At 45.5% G+C, this 22,733-nt stretch overlaps 2 protein-coding genes across 7 annotated transcripts in view; one reads left to right on the top strand and one right to left on the bottom strand.

The window, feature by feature from the left end:
• LOC129861158 (poly(rC)-binding protein 2-like) overlaps nt 1-8,651 on the bottom strand; it is a 28,291-nt gene extending 19,640 nt beyond the window's left edge. For 2 of the 6 annotated variants that reach the window (XM_055932325.1, XM_055932328.1), the window contains exons 1-8: nt 8,505-8,650; nt 7,420-7,553; nt 7,117-7,140; nt 6,449-6,481; nt 6,111-6,227; nt 5,550-5,681; nt 5,054-5,185; nt 4,804-4,878 (exon numbers count right to left, since the gene is read on the bottom strand). In XM_055932325.1, the coding sequence (XP_055788300.1) occupies nt 4,804-4,878; nt 5,054-5,185; nt 5,550-5,681; nt 6,111-6,227; nt 6,449-6,481; nt 7,117-7,140; nt 7,420-7,488 (582 nt within the window). In that variant the 5' untranslated portion in view covers nt 7,489-7,553; nt 8,505-8,650. Of the gene's footprint in view, nt 1-4,803; nt 4,879-5,053; nt 5,186-5,549; nt 5,682-6,110; nt 6,228-6,448; nt 6,482-7,116; nt 7,141-7,419; nt 7,554-8,224; nt 8,478-8,504 lie in introns of those variants that run through there. The other 4 variants (XM_055932327.1, XM_055932329.1, XM_055932326.1 and 1 more) reach the window with 3 other exon arrangements.
• A 36-nt stretch (nt 8,652-8,687) lies between these two features.
• On the top strand, nt 8,688-21,336 carry LOC129861156 (uncharacterized). Its single transcript, XM_055932321.1, has 8 exons — nt 8,688-8,773; nt 9,404-9,559; nt 11,376-11,607; nt 11,808-13,845; nt 13,979-14,171; nt 15,209-15,405; nt 16,224-16,397; nt 21,222-21,336. The coding sequence occupies exons 2-8, from the start codon at nt 9,431-9,433 to the stop codon at nt 21,235-21,237; spliced, it is 2,979 nt and encodes a 992-aa protein (XP_055788296.1). The 5' UTR covers nt 8,688-8,773; nt 9,404-9,430; the 3' UTR covers nt 21,238-21,336.
• The last annotated feature ends 1,397 nt before the right edge of the window (nt 21,337-22,733 follow it).

The raw sequence follows: 22,733 nt of genomic DNA, 5'->3' as shown, positions 1-22,733 counted from the left end.
CGGATGACACTCAGCTGTACATTTCAATGAAACATGGTGAAGCCCCAAAATTGCCCTCGCTAGAAGCCTGTGTTTCAGACATAAGGAAGTGGATGGCTGAAAACGTTCTACTTTTAAACTCGGACAAAACAGAGATGCTTGTTCTAGGTCCCAAGAAACAAAGAGATCTTCTGTTAAATCTGACAATTAATCTTGATGGTTGTAAAGTCGTCTCAAATAAAACTGTGAAGGACCTCGGCGTTACTCTTGACCCTGATCTCTCTTTTGACGAACATATCAAGACTGTTTCAAGGACAGCTTTTTTCCATCTACGTAACATTGCAAAAATCAGAAATTTTCTGTCCAAAAATGATGCAGAAAAATTAATCCATGCATTTGTTACTTCTAGGTTAGACTACTGCAATGCTCTACTTTCCGGCTACCCGGATAAAGCACTAAATAAACTTCAGTTAGTGCTAAATACGGCTGCTAGAATCCTGACTAGAACCAAGAAATTTGATCATATTACTCCAGTGCTAGCTTCCCTACACTGGCTTCCCGTTAAGGCAAGGGCTGATTTCAAGGTTTTACTGTTAACCTATAAAGCGTTACATGGGCTTGCTCCTACCTATCTTTCCGAGTTGGTCCTGCCGTACATACCTACACGTACGCTACGGTCACAAGACGCAGGCCTCCTAATTGTCCCTAAAATTTCTAAGCAAACAGCTGGAGGCAGGGCTTTCTCCTATAGATCTCCATTTTTATGGAACAGTCTGCCTACCCATGTGAGAGACGCAGACTCGGTCTCAACCTTTAAGTCTTTACTGAAGACTTATCTCTTCAGTAGGTCATATGATTGAGTGTAGTCTGGCCCAGGAGTGTGAAGGTGAACGGAAAGGCTCTGGAGCAACGAACCACCCTTGCTGTCTCTCCAGGGCCGGTTCCCCTCTCTCCACTGGGATTCTCTGCCTCTAACCCTGTTACTGGGGCTGAGTCACTGGCTTGCTGGTGCTCTTTCATGCCGTCCCTGGGAGGGGTGCGTCACTTGAGTGGGTTGAGTTACTGACGTGAACTTCCTGTCTGGGTTGGCGCCCCGCCTTGGTTGTGCTGTGGTGGAGACCTTTGTGGGCTATACTCGGCCTTGTCTCAGGATTGTAAGTTGGTGGTTGAGGATATCCCTCTAGTGGTGTGGGGGCTGTGCTTTGGCAGAGTGGGTGGGGTTATATCCTTCCTGTTTGGCCCTGTCCGGGGGTTTCTTCGGATGGGGCCACAGTGTCTCCTGACCGCTCCGGTCTCAGCCTCCAGTATTTATGCTGCAGTAGTTTATGTGTCGGGGGGCTGGGGTCAGTTGGTTATACCTGGAGTACTTCTCCTGTCTTATCCAGTGTCCTGTGTGAATTTAAGTATGCTCTCTCTAATTCTCTCGTTCTCTCTTTCTCTCTGAGAACCTGAGCCCTAGGACCATACGTCAGGACTACCGGGCATGCTGACACCTTGCTGTCCCCAGTCCGCCCGGCCTTGCTGCTATTCCAGTTTCAACTGTTTCTGCCTGCGGTTACGAAACCCCTACCTGTCCCAGACCTGCTGTTTTCAACTCTTAATGATCGGCTATGAAAAGCCAACTGAGATTTATTCCTGATTATTATTTGACCATGCTTGTCATTTATGAACATTTTGAAAATCTTGGCTCTCTCTAATTTTCTCCTTCTCTCTTTCTCTCGGAGGACCTGAGCCCTAGGACCATACGTCGGGACTACCGGCCGTGGTGACTCCTTGCTGCCCCCAGTCCGCCTGGCCTTGCTGCTATTCCAGTTTCAGCTGTTCTGCCTGCGGTTATGGAACCGCCACCTGTCCCAGACCTGTTGTTTTTCAACTCTTAATGATCAGCTATGAAAAGCCAACTGAAAATTATTCATGATTATTATTTGACCATGCTTGTCACTTATGAACATTTTTGAACATCTTGGCATAGTTCTGTTATAATCTCCACCCGGCACAGCCAGAAGAGGACTGGCCACCCCTCATAGCCTGGTTCCTCTCTAGGTTTCTTCCTAGGTTTTGGCCTTTCTAGGGAGTTTTTCCTAGCCACCGTGCTTCTACACCTGCATTCTAGCTGTTTGGGGTTTTAGGCTGGGTTTCTGTACAGCACTTAGAGATATTAGCTGATGTACGAAGGGCTATATAAAATAAAATTGATTGATTGAGATGTCTCAAGTTCTGAGGACCGCACAATTGGCATGCTAACTGCATGAATGTCCGCCAGAGCTGCTGCCAGAGAATTGACTGTTAATTTCTCTACTGCCTCCGTTGATTTAGAGAATTTGGCAGCACGTCCAACCGGCCTCATAACTGCAGACCACGTGTATGCCATCTTGTGGGCGAGCGTTTTACTGATGTCAACGCTGTGAACAGAGTGCCCCATGGTGGCAGCGGGGTTATGGTATGAGCAGGCATAAGCTACAGACAACCAACAACTGCATTTTATTGATGGCACACAGATACCGTGCCTAGTTCCTGAGGCGCACTGTCATGCCATTAATCCGCCCGCAACCATCACCTCATGTTTCAGCAGCATTATAATTATAATGCACATGTCGCAAGTATCAACTTTATGCGAAGGAGATGTGTTGAGCTGCATAAGGCAAATGGTGGTCACAAGATACTGACTGGTTTCTGATCCACACCCCTACCTTTTTATTAAGACATCTGAGACTAACAGATGCATATCTGTATTCCCAGTCATGAGAAATCCATAGATTAGGGCCTAATTCATTCATTTCAATTGACTGATTTCCTTATATGAACTGTAACACAGTAAAAAAATAAAGAAATTGTTGCATTTATATTTTTTGTTCAGTATAGTTTAAGAGTAAAATTTGGCTTAACAAATCACATAAGTTAAATGGACTCACCCTGTGTGAAATAGGGGTTGAATGACTACCCCTGCCATATGGAAAGTATTCAGACCCCTTGACTTTTTCCACATTTTGTTATGTTACAGCTTTATTTTAAAATGGATTAAACAATATTTTTTCCCATCAGCAATCTACATATAATAGCCCATAATGAAAAAGCAAAAACAGGGTTTTAGAATATATATATATATTTTTTTTTTAATACCTTATATACATTAGTATTCTGACCCTTTGCTATAAAGACTCGAAATTGAGCTCAGGTGCATCCGGTTTCCATTGATCATCCTTGAGATGTTTCTACAACCATTGGTGTCTACCTGTGGTAAATTAAATTTATTGGACATGTCTATATAAGGTTCCATAGTTGACAGTGCATGTCAGAGCAAAAACCAAGCCATGAAGTCGAAAGAACTGTCCGTGGAGCTCCGAGACAGGATTGTGTCAAGGCACAGATCTGGTGAAGGGCACCAAAACATTTCTACAGTATTGATGGTCCTCAAGAACACAGTGGCCTCCATCATTCTTAAATGGAAGAAGTTTGGAACCACCAATACTCTTCCTAGAGCTGGCCACCCGGCAAAAATTTGAAATCAGGGGAGAAGGGCATTGGTCAGGAAGGTGACCGAGAACCCGATGGTCACTCTGACAGAGCTCCACTGTGGAGACGGGGGAACCTTCCAGAAAGAGAACCATCTCTGCAGCACTCCACCAATCAGGCCTTTATGGTAGTGGCCAGACGGAAGCCACTCCTCAGTAAAAGGCACATGACAGCCCGCTTGGAGTGTGGCATATCAAGAAGCTGATTAAACAGCATGATCATTACACATCAATTAGGCTTAAGTGCCTTGCTCAAGGGCACACATTTTTGTCGGCGACCTTTCAGTTACTGGCCCAACACTAACCGCTAGCCTACCTTCCGCCCAAATCCAACACGTCACTGCAGTGTTGTGGGTATGCTTGACATCAGCAAAGACTGGGGAGTTTCAGGATAAAAAGAACCGGGAAGGAGCTAAGCGCAGCCAAAATCCTAGAGGAAAACATGCTTCAGTCTGCTTTACACCAGACACTGAGAAAATAACTCCCCTTTCAGCAGGACAATAACCTACAAAACAAGGTCAAATCTACACTAGAGTTGCTTATCAAGAAGTAAGCAAATGTTCTTGAGTGGCCAAGTTACAGTTTTGACTTAAAACTACTTGAAAATATATGACTAGACTTGAAAATTGCTGTCCAGCCATGATCCCCAACAATGACAGCTTTTGAAAAGAATAACAGGCAAATATTGCAAAATCGAGGTGTGCAAAGTATTTAGTCAAGAAGAGTCAGCTGTAATCACTGCCAAAGGTGTTTCTAACAGGCATTGTTGACTCAGGGGGGTGAATACTTATCTAATCATGGTTTATTAGGGTCTTATTTTTCATTAATCAAAATAAATGTACATTTTTGTGAGTATTGTGTGTAGATCGTTGACAAAACATGACAATGAAATCAATTTTAATCCCACTTTGTAACAATAAAATGTGAATGAATCCAAAAAGGGGTGAAAAGTTATGACAGGCACTGTATACACACACAAAGAACACATTACACACAAAACAATGATATGGTCATGCGGGTAACGCATATGCACCCTCCAGCTGGCATTCAACCCATCTGTCAGCTCAGCTACTATACAATTACTGGAGGGGATTTCTAACATAGAAACGCTGGCCAATCGGCAATGGTGCTGACATCTGCACAGTGCAGAATTATACTACTTAAATGTAGTAACACAGACCTAAAGATACAGTGGTAATCAACTTCCCTAAAACAAATGACAATGCTATAATTTTAGAAGGGAAACTTAATTAACAAACAACTGACATGAATAACAGACTAATTAGTTGATTAATTAGGTTAGTTTATTTACCTGACCACCTGCAAAGATAACGGGAGAGCCTGAGGGTTTGGGCCTGTAAGGGATGGTTACACCCTTAGGCGGAGACTGAGGAGAGAGAGAAACAAATCAACTATTAGGAACTGGAAACTATACATACACAGTAGTTATTTTGCAGGCACTTCAAATGTAGAAAAACAATGGTTATCAAATCAGGAAGCTAAGTAACATTCCTGACAATCCAAGACAAATAAGGGGTAGTGCGCCATTGTTCCCATACTACTACCTCAAGCATGACGACACAAATCTGCTTGACACACTCGATGATGGGCTGGGGGGTCCCTGCAATGGTGATGGCACGCTCCGTGGAGTTAGGCAGCATGTCCCCTGCCACCTGCACCTGAGCTCCTGTCGACTACAGAGATACAGTTCTCTTTAAAATATCTTCAGACAATTATACTAATAATAACAATAAAGCTAGTTCTTTGAATAAACATATTATTAAAATTTCATGTGGTGACCAAGTGACAAAGATGCATTATTCTTAGGCTAAAAGAACCCTGGTGTCAGTAAAGGTTGGATCATAGTATTCGACGACAGGTGTTGGGCAAGAATCTTCCATTCATAACTTGACTGGCAAAAATGGTCAAAAAAGGTTTTTGGATGAATTTCCTAAGGGTTCATTCAAATTCCATTGTCAATACTTCTCTTTAGAATATATTTCATGAAACCCCCAGCTGTGATGATGACTGCCTCCTGTGTGGCTGTACTGTACTTACCTCTCTGATTTCCTTGATCTTGCAGCCGCCCTTGCCGATGAGCGAGCCACACTGGCTGGCAGGCACAACGATGCGCAGGGTAACTGGCGGTTTACTGGTGGCCGTGCTGTTAGTCATTGAGCTGCTGATGTCCTGTGGGGAATAGAACAGGAGACACTGATCAGGATGACATCAGTCCAAAGACCTAGAATCTAGGTCGCATAGATGTTTTAGGATCTTCACTATGAAAAATCTAAATTTTGTGGTTACGGGTGCATAAAAACGATTTTCTTTACATTTTCATTGTTATACAGTTCCAGTCAGATTGAATTTTATTTAACTAGGCAAGCCAGTTAAAAACAAATTCTTATTTACAATGACGGCCCACCCCGGGCCAAACCCGGACGATGCTGGGCCAATTGTGCGCCGCCCTATGGGACTCCCAAACACAGCCGGATGTGATACAGCCTGAATTCAAACCAGGGACTGTAGTGACACCTCTTGCACTGAGATGCAGTGCCTTAGACTGCTGCGGCACTTGGGAGTTACACATGGACTGTTTGAAATCTGAGTCATTCGAACCTCCTCCAGCTTCTCGATGATCATGGAGAAGGCTTTAAAGATGGCGGTAGTGGGGCCTGCCAGGGTGATGATCCTCTCTGGGCAGTTCCCCTCTGAGATGTTGATACGAGCACCACTCTGCACAAAATATTAAGACTCCATATATTTCATTGCATTTAGGAATTCAGTCATTAATTAAAGCTCTGTCAGTGCCAGCCTGATTTTGGCTCTAAAATTGCAATCTGTCAACCCTGAAGCATGAGTCAGAATCAGACATGGAAAATGTATAGAATTGTCTACTTCTCTCAAACTCCTTTCAACACTTCTATACAGCCTCAATGCAATGACAGACAACTCACCTCCTCTCTCATCTTCTTCACAGACTCTCCTTTCTGCAGATAAATTACAGGAACCACAATATTTACTAGCTGCATTTACATACACTACTGTTGCTCCCGGTTGTATTGGGTTGCACAAAAACAGTCAAATTTACTGGGCCGGTGGGCAGGACGGTTGGTGATTATGACGGGGGAATTTGAGAAAATATCTAAAAGAATGCATTATTAAACTGACTTTCCAAACTTGGGTCGGTTGTAGACCCAATTCCTCTATGCTTACCTCGTCAAAATAAAAGTCCCCCGCAAGTTATAACTTTTTTGTCCATATATGGCGCATGTGCAGGACTTTTACTTTTGACATGAGGTAAGCAGATAGGAAGTGAGTCTACAACAGACCCACGTTTGGAAAGTGTTTTTAATAATACATCACTTTTAATATTTTGTCTGAAATCCCCCCTCTCATAATGACCAACTGTCCTACCCACCGGCACAGTAAGTTGAAATGGACTTTATTTAACTTCTAGCTTCCCATGGAGTGTTTTTGTGCAACCCATACAATGGGGAGCAACACTAGTGTATGTAAATATACCTACGCTGCTAAACGCACCTAGATGTTTACACAACAGTCACAGCCATGATTGAACAGCGCAAAGCCGAACAGTGAGAAACTTCAGGAAAAAGGCTCTCACCTTGCCAATAATGCTTCCAACCTCCTGCAGACAAGAAAAGCAATAACTAATCCATCCGTTTATCATATTCACTTAATAGCTTTACTCAAGATTGAAAGAAACCTGTCTGTATTGGTTTTCCCCATTATATCCAAGTTATCCAATGTAGTGTGCAAGGTTTATATAGTCTCTGGTGCCTGACTAAAGACAGTGGCAAGAGATTAGGTTTATGCTGACTATTCACAGTAATGAATGAGTTTTGTGAACGGAACAACCATGGTGTAATGGTCATAACTCTATCACCCATCTCCTGTTCACACTCACCTTTCCATGCATAAGTAGCCTAATAGTAAGGGTGACATTGAGCCCTCCTTCAACCACACTGGTGTCCATAGCTGTTGTAGTGTCTTTCGTCTAGACTGGCCAAGAAGTCGAGTCTCTGGTCAAAAGTATCAGGTCTGCAAGACAAGAGGGACCAGAGAGATAAATGGCCAAGTGTTAAGTCACAGAGGGCAACCAACAACCAGAACTAGCTCATGTTCTATGTAGTGTTCAGATGAAGAGTATAACTAGCTGCTGAATGTGCTGACCAGATGAGATGGATATAGTACCAGTCTGATGATGCCATCTCGTAAGTGAATCACGTCGATTAACTTGATTCATTAACTACAACCAAGATTCACTGACTCCGTTCACATTGCAGTGTACCGGTTCAGATAATAATAGTAACGGTAGCTAGCTAGTTAACGGCCTATTGATTAGCTAACGTAAAACAACTCTGAAAGAAACAGCCCTGTGTAGCGACGCTAACTAGACATAGTTGCTAACATTAGCTACCTAGCTAACTACGTTTATTTACACCTTGGAAAATACAAAACACTTTTAAACAAAGTTACTGTAGTAGCTAGCCAGTAGTAACGTTTTCTAGCTAGCATTTTTTATGGATATAAACCAGAATGCTTGCTATAGTGGAAATAAAATGTCATTTCAAGTAGGCACTTGAAGCTTTGGCAACGAGTTAGCTAGCTAGCAGTATGGCTAGCAGTGACATTGGCTAGCTAGCTAACGTTAAACTAGTTTTAAGAGTTGAAAAACCTAAATTAATCAATTAATGAGAAACTATCCATACCTTGGGTACAGTAGTGTGGATACATCAATATTGTGCAAGCTGCATGTTCTCGTTAGGTTGTTTTTAAAACCATTAACTAACTAGTTAAAAAAGGAAGATATCAAACGTTAACTGGCTAACTAATGTTAATCAAATCAGAATGAACACAATGTTAGCAAACTAGCATGTGTAACGATAATCCGCAATTTTGAATGTTGCGGCCTAGGTCCTTAGACTCGTTCAGGCGCCGTTAACCCTGTCCTTCACTCCAAAGAAAATGCAGTAGTTAGGGCAGCCTTACCTGAACCGTATTGTGAGATGTGTTCAGGGGGAGGGTAGGGTATTAAGGGAAGAGGTTCGGGAGGGAATTTTAAAAGGATTCGGGGAAAAGGGAAGAGACGCTGCTGCTCGATCGGGTTCCACTCTTCTGCTTAACACAAAAGACAACAAAAGGAAAATTGTTCAACTTTCAACTTTAACCCGATCCTCCCCAACGAGTTAACCCCACCCATTAAAAACACTGGATGTCACCATTTTATCCCCATTTACAAACCACACATATTGATGATGGTAAATAAATCTATTTTTATTTGAGAAAAATATAAAAACGTTTATTTTGGCGGTGCTTACTCTAAGGCGGCCATGTGAACAACAAGACAAACGCATGTAGCTAGCTAAGCAATCTGTTTGATTTTTTCTTGAAAAACGTGTTATTTGTTAGTCTTTTTCTGTAAATTGTCAGTAGAATGGTCTTGTATCTGTGTTAAAAGATAGCAGGGAGTATAATAGAGGCAAAGCCACTAATGTGAGAGTAATTTGGCCAGTTGGCCATGCAGTGTTAGCTTATTCCTGGGAAAAACAGCAGAGTATGTCTGGGCAAAAGCTATTATTCAGAATGGTGATGGAGAAATCCACATAGGCCTACAATAATTCTAGGTTTCCCTTGTAAAAATCGAATTTCCTCCCCAAAACTGAAAGGAGTCTATGATGTAACAAAGTATATGACGTAATTTATTATTATTTTGTTAGTGTGTTTCAAAGTTCTCAGTTCTGAAAGAATGAGACTTTGCCTCGGCTTCAAAAATGTTTATTTTTTTGTACTTAATGTGTATTTATTTAAAGAGCCCATGAGATAAATAGGAGATTATATCATATCTATTTTTCTTTCAAAAGTATATCTATTTGTATTTATATTTTCAGAGAAATAGTTATTTATCATAGGGGAAAATGGAGGAGAAACCAACTATGAGTGATATCGATTTGGACAAGATCCTTTCTACACCTCAAGAAGTACCACATTCCGTTGAAGTGGTACTGAGGAAATTGGAAATTGCTGAAATGGGTCGAGCTAAACGAGTGAGTCACATTCCAAAAATGGTTCCACTTGTAATGCCCATCCCCATATGAAATTATTGCGTTTGAAGAATTGTCATAAAAATATGTATTTAAGAAGAGCATATGAGTCCAGGTAGCATATTTGGTTCCTTGGAAGTTGTGGGAACATATCAAGTTTATTTTATATAGCCCTTCGTACATCAGCTAATATCTCGAAGTGCTGTACAGAAACCCAGCCTATAACCCCAAACAGCAAGCAATGCAGGTGTAGAAGCACGGCGGCTAGGAAAAACTCCCTAGAAAGGCCAAAACCTAGGAAGAAACCTAGAGAGGAACCAGGCTATGAGGGGTGGCCAGTCCTCTTCTGGCTGTGCCGGGTGGAGATTATAACAGAACATGGCCAAGATGTTCAAATGTTCATAAATGACCAGCATGGTCAAATAATAATCAGGAGTAAATGTCAGTTGGCTTTTCATAGCCGATCATTAAGCGTATCGCTCCTGCGGTCTCTAGAGAGTTGAAAACAGCAGGTCTGGGACAGGTAGCACGTCCGGTGGACAGGTCAGGGTTCCATAGCCGCAGGCAGAACAGTTGAAACTGGAACAGCAGCAAGGCCAGGTGGACTGGGGACAGCAAGGAGAATTAGAGAGAGCATACTTAAATTCACACAGGACACCGGATAAGACAGGAGAAGTACTCCAGATATAACCAACTGACCCTAGCCCCCGACACATAAACTATTGCAGCATAAATATATGTTTTTGGTTTTACATTGATTGTTGGAACGAAGCCATAAGTTTCCTGACCGATAAAACTGAACGTTTTTTAAACGTTCTCAGAACAGAAGTCAAAATTTCGCCTGTGCTGGGAAAATGTATTTTTAGGTTGCAGGAACATTTTACTCTGGTTCCTTGAAAGTTTTCCTGGGAGGTTTTATTAATGCTCTGAGAACAGAATTTTTTTTATTTGGAGGTTTTTGAATAACTTTGTTAAAACTTCCTGAATGTGTAATTAACCATTTTAATAACACTGTTAGCTTATTTTGGCGTCAATTTTTGTTAAACTCCAAGCACACAAGCACAAGTATGTTTTTTTTGTCAAATTTCTTAAATGTGCTGAGAATGTTCCAAAGCCAAGCAACTATCCTGCAACATTCCCAGGAAGTTGTGTGAAGGTTGTATGCAAAATAACCATAGGACAACCACGATCTCACAAGCTCTAAGAAACATATGTGCTAGCTGGAATGAGATATGAGCATAGTTACCAATATCCCCTCACTACCTGTAGGTCATATGGCAGAGAAGCAATTTTTCATGATGCCACGTGTTCTACTTCTTCATCTAATATCACTTCATAGTAGTGTGGCATCCCTGTTTTAGGTGGTAGTGCACTCGCCCCACTGTAACCTCAGAGTCAGGTTCAAGTCTCTCTACTGCTGTTCCCCTTCCATCGTTACACAATAGTCTTTGTAGTAGTATTCCATGTAGGCCTATCCAGTATCTCCTAGGCTTATACAAACCATCCTGATGCGAGATCAGGACATGGCAGGACATGTGCCTGTGTGTGAAGAAACACACACACAGGCACAGACACACGCTTACACATGCAGATGATAAGACACGCACTCTACACAGACATACACATGGATTTTGTATTGTAGATATGTGGTAGTAGAGTAGTGGCCTGAGGGAACACACTTAATGTGTTGTGAAAAGTGTTAATGTAATGTTGTGTAATATTTTAAATTGTATATAACTGCCTTAAAGTTGCTGGACCTCAGGAAGAGTAGCTGTGGCTACAGCGAATAGGAATCCTTAATCAATACAAATACATACAGGACATGGCAGGGAGACTGCACGTGATCCTGAACAGTGTGAACAAGGCGCTGTACCGCATGCGCTTGGCCTCGGCTGTAGAGGAGGAGGATGATGACCTGATAACACAATCACAGCATCTGGAGGAGAAGCGTAGGCGTGGCCAGCAGCTCGTCCCTATCCAAGCATTCCTACAGTCCAGCCTGGACAAGGAACATGAGCTCAGCGTGGTCCTCCAGTGGCTCAGAAACATGAGTGAGTGGCACAGTGCCATTAGCTGTTCAAAGTGCTTTAGAATTGGACCAAAGTGCTTCAGCAATTAATGCTCATACCATGATTGTGATATCTGTTCTGCACAATCTATTTTTATACACTGCTTGCTCTTCAGGGGTTGAAGTCAGGATACTGTAAGTCAGGATACTGTAACAATTTTATTAATTGGTTGATTGCTGTAGACCAGGAGCTGGTGGAGGTGGAGGAGGACGAGGACTTCCGGGAGGTGGATGGCATCACTGAGGAGTGGGTTGAGGAGATGCAAGACAAGATCCAAAGGTTCATGTCGGACATCCAAGCTTGCATTGTACGCCTTCACGAGCTTTGTGGATTCCTCTTTGAACTCGACACCAGGAAAACCAAAAAGAAAGAAGCAGAACATAAGAAGGGAGGTGTGTGGCACTGGTGGCTGGAGTCAAAAGTCGATGCCAGGACGATACTGAAGATCCAGGAGCTGCAGCCGCCCACAGTGGACCGCATGATGGCGGACCCCAGCCTGGCCACCAAATCTTCCAGAGATCTGTCCTTCATGCTGGGCGACATCGCCAAGTTCATGTCCTGCAACAAGGCCATGAGCATGGCCTTTAAGTTCATTCAGACGGGGCTCCACAACCTAAACGAGGCCCTGCAGGAGCGCACTGGCGAGGCCCACAAAGCCCAAGCCCAACTGGATGAGATGAAGGCTGATGACTGCCGTGCTAACCTGGCCCGTGCCAAAGCAGAGCTGGAAGGGGGCAAGACAAGGATCACCAAACTGGAGGGAGATAACTATAACCTTCAGGAGGAGATCGCAGCGCACAAGTTCCAGATCCACAAGCTGGAGGGGATGGTCAGGACAGGTCAACAGGGTCCTGTGATTAAAGTGATTGAGCCGGTGATGGAATTCCCCATGACTCAGAGCCAAACCCAGCCAGAGAGCACCTCAGCCCCATTCAAGCCGAAATATCCCAGACGGCCCCCTCCGTCTAAGAAGGAGCAGAAGCCAAAGATAGCCCCATCAGTGGTGGAACAACAGCTACCCAAGAGCCCACCCAAGACTGCGGCTGGGACGGAGCCAGAGCCCATTGAGGAGGAGTATGTCGAAGAGGAGACGTACGAAGAGGAGATACCTCCCACACCTTCCCCAGTGTTTGAAGAAGAGATCAAGCCCGAGCCATCACCTGATGAATTTGACCTCTTTGAGGCCATGGAGAAGAACAGCACCAGCCTCTTGGATGGCTTCCAGTCATCTGTGTTCAACATAATTGAAAAGTCCCTCAGTGTTAAGGGTATAAGCCTAGAGGCAGACAAGGCCAACGACACCATCAAACTCTACATCATCCTTCAGAAAACCATCCGAGACTCCTTCAACAACATCACCTCCAAACTCCATGGGAAATTTACAAACAGCATCCAGGGCATGCCGTTTGAGGAGGACAAAGTGGCCCGGGAGGGGTTCTGTGATGACACCACCAAGTCACCAGGGGACATGCTCAAAGAGATCAACTCTATGTTCGTCAGGCATGACCAAAACATTGAGAGTTTGGGCGCCAATGTGCACATGCTCATGAAAGAAGAAGACAAGAACGCCAAGTCTGCTTCCAAGAAAGAACCCCACCAAGAATGCCGTCACTCTGTGTCTGAGATCCTGATTCAGTTGAAGAACATCAACAACATGAGCAAGCAGCAGGCCTGTAAGATGCGCCTGGCCCTGGAGAACCTCATAGACATGAACAACAAGTTGGATAAGGAGCCCAAGACTGAGGAGGAACAGCCATCTACCAGCCATTTCTCCATCTCGTCCTCTGACAGCTTTGTAGAGGAAGAGGAGATCAGAGTGGAGAAGAAATGCCACCACCACATTGAGAAAACTGTCAAAGTAACGGTAGAGAAGCGAATCAAGAGGAGACATACTCCACATCAGACAACGAGGCAAGTACTGAAACCCAGACTTATAGAGACAGCCAACCAGGGGGACATGGAGCGGTATAAGATGGAGATTGAGGAGGAGGGGAGGAAGATAGAGAAAACGGTGATGGTGGGGGCGACCTACCAGGTGAACGTGGTGTCTCAGAGGACCAACCTGAATCTCCTGAGGCAGGCGGCGATCAGCGGGGAGATCTCCACTGAGCTGTACAGCATGGCCAAGGACCTCATCACCCACATTCTGGGCATGGATGAGATGAGACTAGCCTGCCTGCTCCGCAAGTTCATGGCCTACAGATCACTGCAGCAAGTCAGGTATGATAAGAATTTATGCTCACTCTGTTTTGGTAGAATTGTTTTGTTCATATGATTCACATGACCATTTATTGATCAGAACTTGTATTTTTGGAATTCAACTTATTTTTCAACTTCTATTTTTTCTTGTCAGTTACAATCTGAATATGCAGTTACTTGCTGCTCGGGAGCTAAAGGATGGGCAGTCGGTAAAAGAAATATACTCCTTCCTGACGAAACTGGATGTGTACCAGAAACGGACGTTACGTCGGTGGAGTGCTAAACAAGCTGCTATTGAAAAAAGCCGCAAGACCTGCCTTGCTCGCATGCTATATCTTTTCAGTGAGGTGAGGAAGAATAGTAGACACAAGCCTTAATTTAGTTGCTACATTCACTTTCATTTCAGTGCCTTTGAAAAGGTATCCCACAGACGTATGGCTTTTCATGTGGCTTTATCGTTGGTTATCTTTAATAATGTTGTGGTCACTTAATATGTTAAAGCTGTTCAATGGAACATTTGAAACCCAATGAGTGCAGAGCCTTTCCTCAAACATATACATTTTAGAATGGTCATTCCCATGGAAAGCAAACTCTGTTGATCTATGTCCGTTCTATGTGAAGCGATCCTGCTTCTGGCAGTAGGCGGTACACTTTTCCTACTTTTGTTTTCTCCGTCGGGTATTTGTTGGGTATTTCAACAGAAAATATACAAGAGTAATGGCTGTTCAGAAGGTATTTCACAGCGTATTGTTTGGACTATACAACCATACTGTAACGGCTTTCTTCCTCCTCTTCATCCGAAGAACAGGGATTTGACCAAAACGCAGCGTTTGAATATGACATTATTTATTTATTTAACAAGACGAACACGAACACGAAAAACACTTGGAAAATTACAAAACAAATAAACGATGTAGACAGACCTGGACGACGAACTTACATGAAACACGAAGAACGCATGAACAGGGAAAACTGACTACATAAAAGAACGAACATACAAACAAACCGAAAACAGTCCCGTGTGGCGCACCGGCATACACAGACACAGGAGACAACCACCCACAACAAACAATGTGAAACAACCTACCTTAATATGACTCTCAATTAGAGGAAACGCCAAACACCTGCCTCTAATTGAGAGCCATACCAGGCAACCCTTAAACAAACATAGAAACAGAAAACATAGACTGCCCACCCAAACTCACGTCCTGACCAACTAACACATACAAAACTAACAGAAAACAGGTCAGGAACGTGACACATACTTCATATTATACCTTGAAATGTAGAAGGTTAGATTAGTAAACGATGGTACAAAAGACTTACCGCACAGCACCTTTAAAATAAATAAATAAATCAACCACAATTCCTACAATTTCATCAGATAAGACAAGACTACAACGTGCACCTGCTCACCCCGTTCCCGTGCCCCAGCCACTCCCGTCAACATCTGGCCATCAAGTCCCACAAGCTGACGTGGTCCCTCAACCCTGGTTGCCAGCGCCGCCACCTGCCCACTCCAGCCCAGACCCCCCACCTGGTGATGCCCTCCTCAGAGGCCGGACCCCTGAGCGGAGTCAGGTATGGGCAAGGCCATTAAGGTTAAGGGCATCATTACATGTTCCACAAAAAATGTGATATAGCTGATCAAGTGTATTTGTTGTCTATGCTATGTGGGAAAAACCAAACAAGCTCTGAAAACAAGGATAGCAGAACACAGGAGTAATATCAGGACTCGTCACAACATTAGCTCTTTGAGATACATTGGCATCGAACATGTTAAGACTCCTAGGAGGGGCGGAGATACTGATAATCTATTATTGAGAAGAGAATTGTATTGGATTTACTGTTTGTGTACCATGTCTCCTAGAGGTCTGAACCAAGAGTTTGATATCAGACCATTTGTTACCTGAATATGTCACTTTACTTTGATTTGTCTTGCCTTCCAGGTTACCCACTTGGTCATTTTGTAAATATATATTATTTTCTGGAACCATTACATGTACCCATCTTATTGTTATTTAATTATTAGAGATATACAAATGTTTTTTGCACCCACCATGCGTCACATGGTCATGTGAGGTGAAATGTGTATATTTGAGGATGTGGACACTCAGTGTGTTTGACCTGACGAAGATCCGTTTTGGATGGAAGCGTTGTCAACAAAGCGGTGAATTGGGAGCTTTAACAGTGTGAGGGCCTTCTTGTTCTATATAGGTACAGGGACCCGCACTGTCAACCCCCAGTATTGTGAACTCATTAAAGGGCCTTTATGTTGCTGCAGTAAATTAATATTAAGATACTGCAGTCATGTAACCATACTGCAATGTTCAGCCTCAGCTCTCCCTTCCCTTCCTAATTGGTACAGATACAGTAACTCAGTCCTTTGTCTCTCTCAGGGAGCTGTTGAGGGGCCAGCTACCCACACTGTGGCATTGTAATCTGACCATGAACAACATGCAGCTGGCCAGGAAGATGGCCTCTCCCCCGTGCAACCTCTCCTCCATCCCCCTGCTGATGGAGATGGACGTCAACCATAGCCGAGCCACTGCACTGCGCTCTGCACAGGGCAGGTAAGGCCTCACACACTGCATCAACTGGTATCAATGGATATCAGCTTAGAGAGCAGCAATGTTTGGACAATTCAAGGCAAGATCTTAGTATTTTAGGATTATGTCCTTCCCCCTGGTGAAAGGTATAGACTGCTTGTGATATTGAGTTTCAGTTCTAAATTCTCTGTCACGACTTCCGCCGAAGTCGGCCCCTCTCCTTGTTCGAGCGGTGTTCAGCGGTCGACGTCACCGATCTTCTAGCCATCACTGATCCATTTTTCATTTTCCACTGGTTTTGTCTTGTCTTCCATCACACCTGGTTCCAATCCCATCAATTACATGTTGTGTATTTAACCCTCTGTTTCCCCTCATGTCCTTGTCGGTGATTGTTCGTTGTATGTATTGGTGCTTTGTATATTATGGTGTGTAACGGGTTTTGTACCCACTTTCTTTATTTTGTATATGTTGGTTTTCGGAGTTTGTGAGCATTTATTAAAATACTCCGTTTATACCAAGTTCGTTCTCCTGCGCCTGACTTCCCTGCCACCAGCATGCAGCCCATTACAGAATCACCGACCCTTCTATGGAGTCAGCAGGAGAAGGTACCCCGGCCATAGAGGTGGAGGAGCGCGTCCAGGAGCATGCAGTAATACTTTACCATCTTGGTGTCGCCATGGACCGCGTTGTCCAGACAATGGACCGCTGGGAGAGACAGGGAGTTCTTCCAGCGCCTCCACCATCACAACCGGGGTCTCCCCTGAGCGCCCCTTTCCACCTGAACCCAGTGGGATCCGTCTCTCCTTGCCACAGGAATACGACGGGAGTGCTGCCAACTGCCAGGGTTTCCCCCTTCAATTAAACCTCTATCTGGCCATGGTCCACCCAGCTCCATTGGACCGTGAGAGGGTGTCCGCCCTCGTCTCGTGCCTCACCGGGAAAGCTCTGGAGTGGGCCAATGCCGTATGGAGAGAGGGAGATGCGGCGTTGGATCAGTTTGATGAGTTCACCCGCCGTTTCCGGGCAGTCTTCGACCACCCACCCGTGGGTAGACCCGCGGGTGAGCGCCTCTACCATCTGAGGCAGGAGGCGAGGAGTGCCCAGGATTTCGCCCTGGAGTTTAGGACCCTGGCTGCCGGCGCGGGATGGAACAACAGGGCCCTGATCGATCATTACCGCTGCAGTCGGGAGCTGGCCTGCAGAGACACCACCCTCTCATTTGACCAGCTGGTAGACCTGTCCATCCGGCTGGACAACCTGCTGGCTACTCGCGGACGTTCAGATCGGGGTCTGGTGGTTCCATCCTCCCGCACCCCCTCTCCGATACCCATGGAGCTGGGAGGGGCGGTGCGCAGGGAGACCGGAGTGGGTTCCCGCAGAGTGCTTGGTCGCCTGTTGGAACATGACCTGTACGTCAAGGCTGAGAAATGCCTGTTCTTCCAACAGTCCGTCTCCTTCCTAGGGTATCGCATTTCCACGTCAGGGGTGGAGATGGAGAGTGACCGCATTGCAGCCGTGCGTAATTGACCGAATCCCACCACGGTAAAGGAGGTGCAGCGATTCTTAGAGTTTGCCAACAACTACCGGATGTTTATCCAGGGTTTTGGTCAGGTAGCGGCTCCCATTACTTCACTGCTGAAGGGTGGTCCGGTGCGCTTGCAGTGGACAGCTGAGGCGGACAGGGCTTTTAGTCACCTGAGGGCTTTGTTTACCTCGGCTCCCATGCTGGCCCATCCGGATCCCTCTTTGGCGTTCATAGTGGAGGTGGACGCGTCCGAGGCTGGGATAGGAGCTGTGCTCTCTCAGCGCGCGGGTACACCACCGAAGCTCCGCCCTTGTGCCTTCTTCTCGAAGAAGCTCAGCCCGGCGGAGCGAAACTATGACGTGGGGCACCTGGACTTGTTGGCTGTCGTCAAGGCCTTGAAGGATTGGAGACATTGGCTTGAGGGGGCTAAACACCCTTATCTCATCTGGACTGACCACCGCAATCTGGAGTACATTCGAGCGGCGAGGAGACTGAACCCTCGCCAGGCAAGGTGGGCCATGTTTTTCACCCGTTTTGTGTTTACCCTTTCTTACAGACCAGGCTCCCAGAACGTTAAGGCAGATGCATTGTCCCGGCTGTATGACACAGAGGAGCAGCCCATGGATCCCAATCCCATACTCCCCGCCTCTTGCTTGGTGGCGCCGGTAGTGTGAGAGCTGGACGCGGACATTGAGCGGGCGTCACTGGCAGAGCCCGCTCCCCCTCAGTGTCCAGCTGGGCGTCTGTACGTTCCGTCTGCTGTCCGCGACCGGCTGATCTATTGGGCCCAAATGTCACCCTCCTCTGGTCCTCCTGAGATCGGCCGGACGGTGCGCTGTCTTAGTGGGAAGTACTGGTGGCCCACTTTGGCTAAGGCTGTGAGGGTTTATGTTTCCTCCTGCTCGGTGTGCGCCCAGTGTAAGGCTCCTAGGCACCTGCCATAGGTAAGCTACAATCCTTACCCGTTCCACAACGGCCGTGGTCGCACCTGTCGGTGGATTTCATAACTGATCTTCCACCTTCACAGGGTAGCACCACGATCCTAGTCGTTGTGGATCGTTTTTCTAAGTCCTGTCGTCTCCTTCCTTTGCCCGGTCTCCCTTAGGCCCTACAGACTGCGGAGGCCCTGTCTACTCATGTCTTCCGGCACTACGGGGTGCCTGAGGATATAGTGTCTGATCGTGGTCCCCAGTTCACGTCAAGGGTCTGGAGGGCGTTCATGGAACGTCTGGGGGTCTCGGTCAGCCTTACCTCAGGTTTTCACCCGAGAGTAAAGGGCAGGTGGAGAGAGTTAACCAGGATGTGGATAGGTTTCTGAGGTCTTCTTGCCAGGACCGGCCTGGAGAGTGGGCAGCATTCTTGCCCTGGGCAGAGATGGCCCAGAACTCGCTCCGCCACTCCTCAACTAACCTCTCTCCCTTCCAGTGTGTTTTGGGGTATCAGCCGGTTCTGGCTCCTTGGCATCAGAGTCAGACCGAGGCTCCTGCGGTGGATGACTGGTTCCGGCGTGCGGAGGAGACATGGGACGCCGCCCATGTCCATCTTCAACACGCCGTGCTGCGCCAGAAAGTTGGCGCAGACCGTCACCGCAGGGAGGCCCCCGTGTTTGCCCCGGAGGACCGGGTCTGGCTCTCGACCCGAAACCTGCCCCTCCGCCTGCCCTGTCGGAAGCTGGGTGCGCGGTTCTTGGGTCCATTTAAAGTCCTGAGGAGAGTGAACGAGTTATGTTATAGGATACAGCTTCCCCCCGATTACCACATTAACCCCTCGTTCCATGTGTCTCTCCTCAGGCCGGTGGTGGCTGGCCCGCTCCAGGAGTCTGAGGTGCAGGAGGTTTCTCCGCCCCCTCTGGACATCGCAGGGGCACCGGCGTACTCTGTTCGTTCCATACTGGATTCGAGACCTCGGGCGAGTAGCCTTCAGTACCTCATGGACTGGGAGGGGTATGGTCCGGAGGAGAGATGCTGGGTTCCGGTGGAGGACGTGTTGGATCCTTCTATGCTGCGAGAGTTCCACCGTCTCCATCCGGATCGCCCTGCGCCTCGCCCTCCGGGTCGTCCCCGAGGTCGGTATCGACACGCAGCTGGAGCCGCGCGTCAGGGGGGGGGGTACTGTCACGACTTCCGCCGAAGTCGGCCCCTCTCCTTGTTCGAGCGGTGTTCAGAGGTCGACGTCACCGATCTTCTAGCCATCACTGATCCATTTTCCATTGGTTTTGTTTTGTCTTCCATCACACCTGGTTCCAATCCCATCAATTACATGTTGTGTATTTAACCCTCTGTTTCCCCTCATGTCCTTGTCGGTGATTGTTCGTTGTATGTATTGGTGGTTTGTATGTTATGGTGTGCGATGGGTTTTGTACCCACTTTCTTTATTTTGTATATGTTGGTTTTCGGAGTTTGTGAGCATTTATTAAAATACTCTGTTTATACCAAGTTCGTTCTCCTGTGCCTGACTTCCCTGCCACCAGCACGCACCCCATTGCATTCTCATTGGTTTGTGATGTGTGAACTGCAGTGGTGTAAAGTAATTAAGTAAAAATACTTTAAAGTACTACGTACTTAAAGTAGTTTTTTGGGGTATCTGTACTTTACTATTTCTATTTTTGACAACTTTTACTTTTACTTCACTACATTCCTAAAGAAAATAATGTAGTTTTTACTCCATACATTTTCCCTAACACCCAAAAGTACTCATTGCATTTTGAATGCTTAGCAGCACAGGAAATGGTCTAATTCACACACTTATCAAGAGAACATACCTGGTCCTCCTACTGCCTCTGATCTGGCAGACTCAGTAAACACACTTGCTTTGTTTGTAAATTATGTCTGTGTGTTGGAGTGTGCCACCGGCTATCTGTACATTAAAATAACAAGAAAATGGTGCTGTTTGCTTAATATAAGGAATTAGAAAAATATTTATACTTTTACTTTTGATACTTAAGTTTTATTTTAGCAATTACATTTACTTTTGATACTTAAGTATATTTATTTTTTGACTTTTACTCAAGTAGTATTTTACTGGAGGAATTTCACTTTTACTTGAGTAATTTTCTATTAAGGTATTTTTACTTTTCCTCAAGTATAACAATTGGGTACTTTTTTTCCATCACTGGTGAACAGGATAAGCCACTGCACTTATTGAGTCCCAGAGGTGCAAATCGACCTCTGAGTTTTATTACAGGGATATTGGATGTTAAGAGAGCAAGGCACAAGAAACTGACTTCTGTCCTCTGTGTGTAGTGTACCCAGCACAAATGTCTAAAGACAAGCTAAACTAAAGTTTGAGTTATTGAGTGTGTTCTCATCTCTTCTCTGTCTCAGGATGAGTGGGGGATAGCTGCACATCATCTAGAGGAGATGTGTTGATGCATAGGGAGATGATCTACTGAAGGGATCCAGTCTGTCACTAATCTCAAATGCCATCCAATAAAGAATACTTTCACTCCAGCCCCATGCCTCATTTACTCCCACACTGTAGTTTTCAGTGGCGTCATAGGACAGCTGAACAAGCACGTGCGCAGAAGGTACAGTTGTTGAGCTGTCGGGAAGAGGCGTCCAGTGAATCCCTTCACATAGCCACATCATTTAAAAAACCTTGATGAGAGGAGTTTCTTCTCCCCTTGTAATGGTAGTCTTCGTCCTCCTCATCTGAGGAGTAGGAAATGTCTGACCAAGATGCAGCGTGGTGAGTATTCATATTTATTTCGAATACTTTTAAGAAAGAACAAATCAATAAACAAACGAAATAAACGAAGACGCTACAGTCCCGAAATAGTGAACACACGAACATGAACAACATAACAGGAACAATCACCCACAAAACAGGCTACCTAAATATGGCTCCCAATCAGAGACAATGACAAACACCTGCCTCGGATTGAAAACCATATCAGGCCAAACGAAAACCCCACATAGAAACACAACACACCCAACTCACGCCCTGACCAACTAAAACAAAGAAAATACAAAAGAACTAGGGTCAGAACGTGACACCCCTTCCATAAGACTTTCCCTCTTTGTTTGCTTTGGTATCAGGACTGGACATGGGTTGATTCCTACAGTATGTTAATGCATGCAGAAGTATATTAGGGATCTTTAACTGCTTCCTGAAAACCCTATTAGAAGTGGTTCTGGCTTTCCAGAGTAGTTCTGAGAATTCACTTTTTTTCTGTTTGCGCACCAGCAGGTGTAGACCGCTTGTAGAGCAATTGTTGCAGCAGTAGCACAGTGACTACAACAAATAATTCACTCACAGTCACACACAATATCCACCTAATACCTTTGCACAACAAAAGGTGTATGTACACTCACACTATACATTTACATTTAAGTAATTTAGCAGATGCTCTTATCCAGAGCGTTCATCTTAAGATAGCTAAGTGGGACAACCACATATCACAGGCATAGAAAGTACACTTTTCCTCAATAACATAGCTATCAGTAGAGTCAGTAGAGTCAGACTCTGCTGTTCTAGCTTCATGGGGAAGCTGGTTCCACCATTGGGTGTGCCAGGACAGAGAAAAGCTTGGACTGGGCTGAGCGGGAGCTGCCCTCCCGTAGGGGTGGGAGGGCCAAGAGACCTGAGGTGGCAGAACAGTGCTTGAGTTGTGGTGTAGGGTTTCAGCATAGCCTGAAGGTAGGGAGGGGTAGTTCCTTTTGCTGCTCCGTAGGTAAGCACCATGGTCTTGCAGTGGATGCAAGCTTCGACTGAAAGCCAGAGGAGTGTGCGGAGGAGTGGGGTTACATGAGAGAACTTGGGAAGGTTGAAAACCAGGTGGGCTGCAGCATTCTGGATAAGTTGCAGGGGTTTAAGTGTCACACGTGGGGACCCCT

The sequence above is a fragment of the Salvelinus fontinalis genome, chromosome 8 (assembly GCF_029448725.1).
Source record: "Salvelinus fontinalis isolate EN_2023a chromosome 8, ASM2944872v1, whole genome shotgun sequence".
In the NCBI taxonomy this organism is placed as follows: domain Eukaryota; kingdom Metazoa; phylum Chordata; class Actinopteri; order Salmoniformes; family Salmonidae; genus Salvelinus; species Salvelinus fontinalis.
The sequence above is the reverse complement of the archived record's forward strand: the minus strand, read 5'-3'. Positions and strand labels throughout refer to the sequence as shown.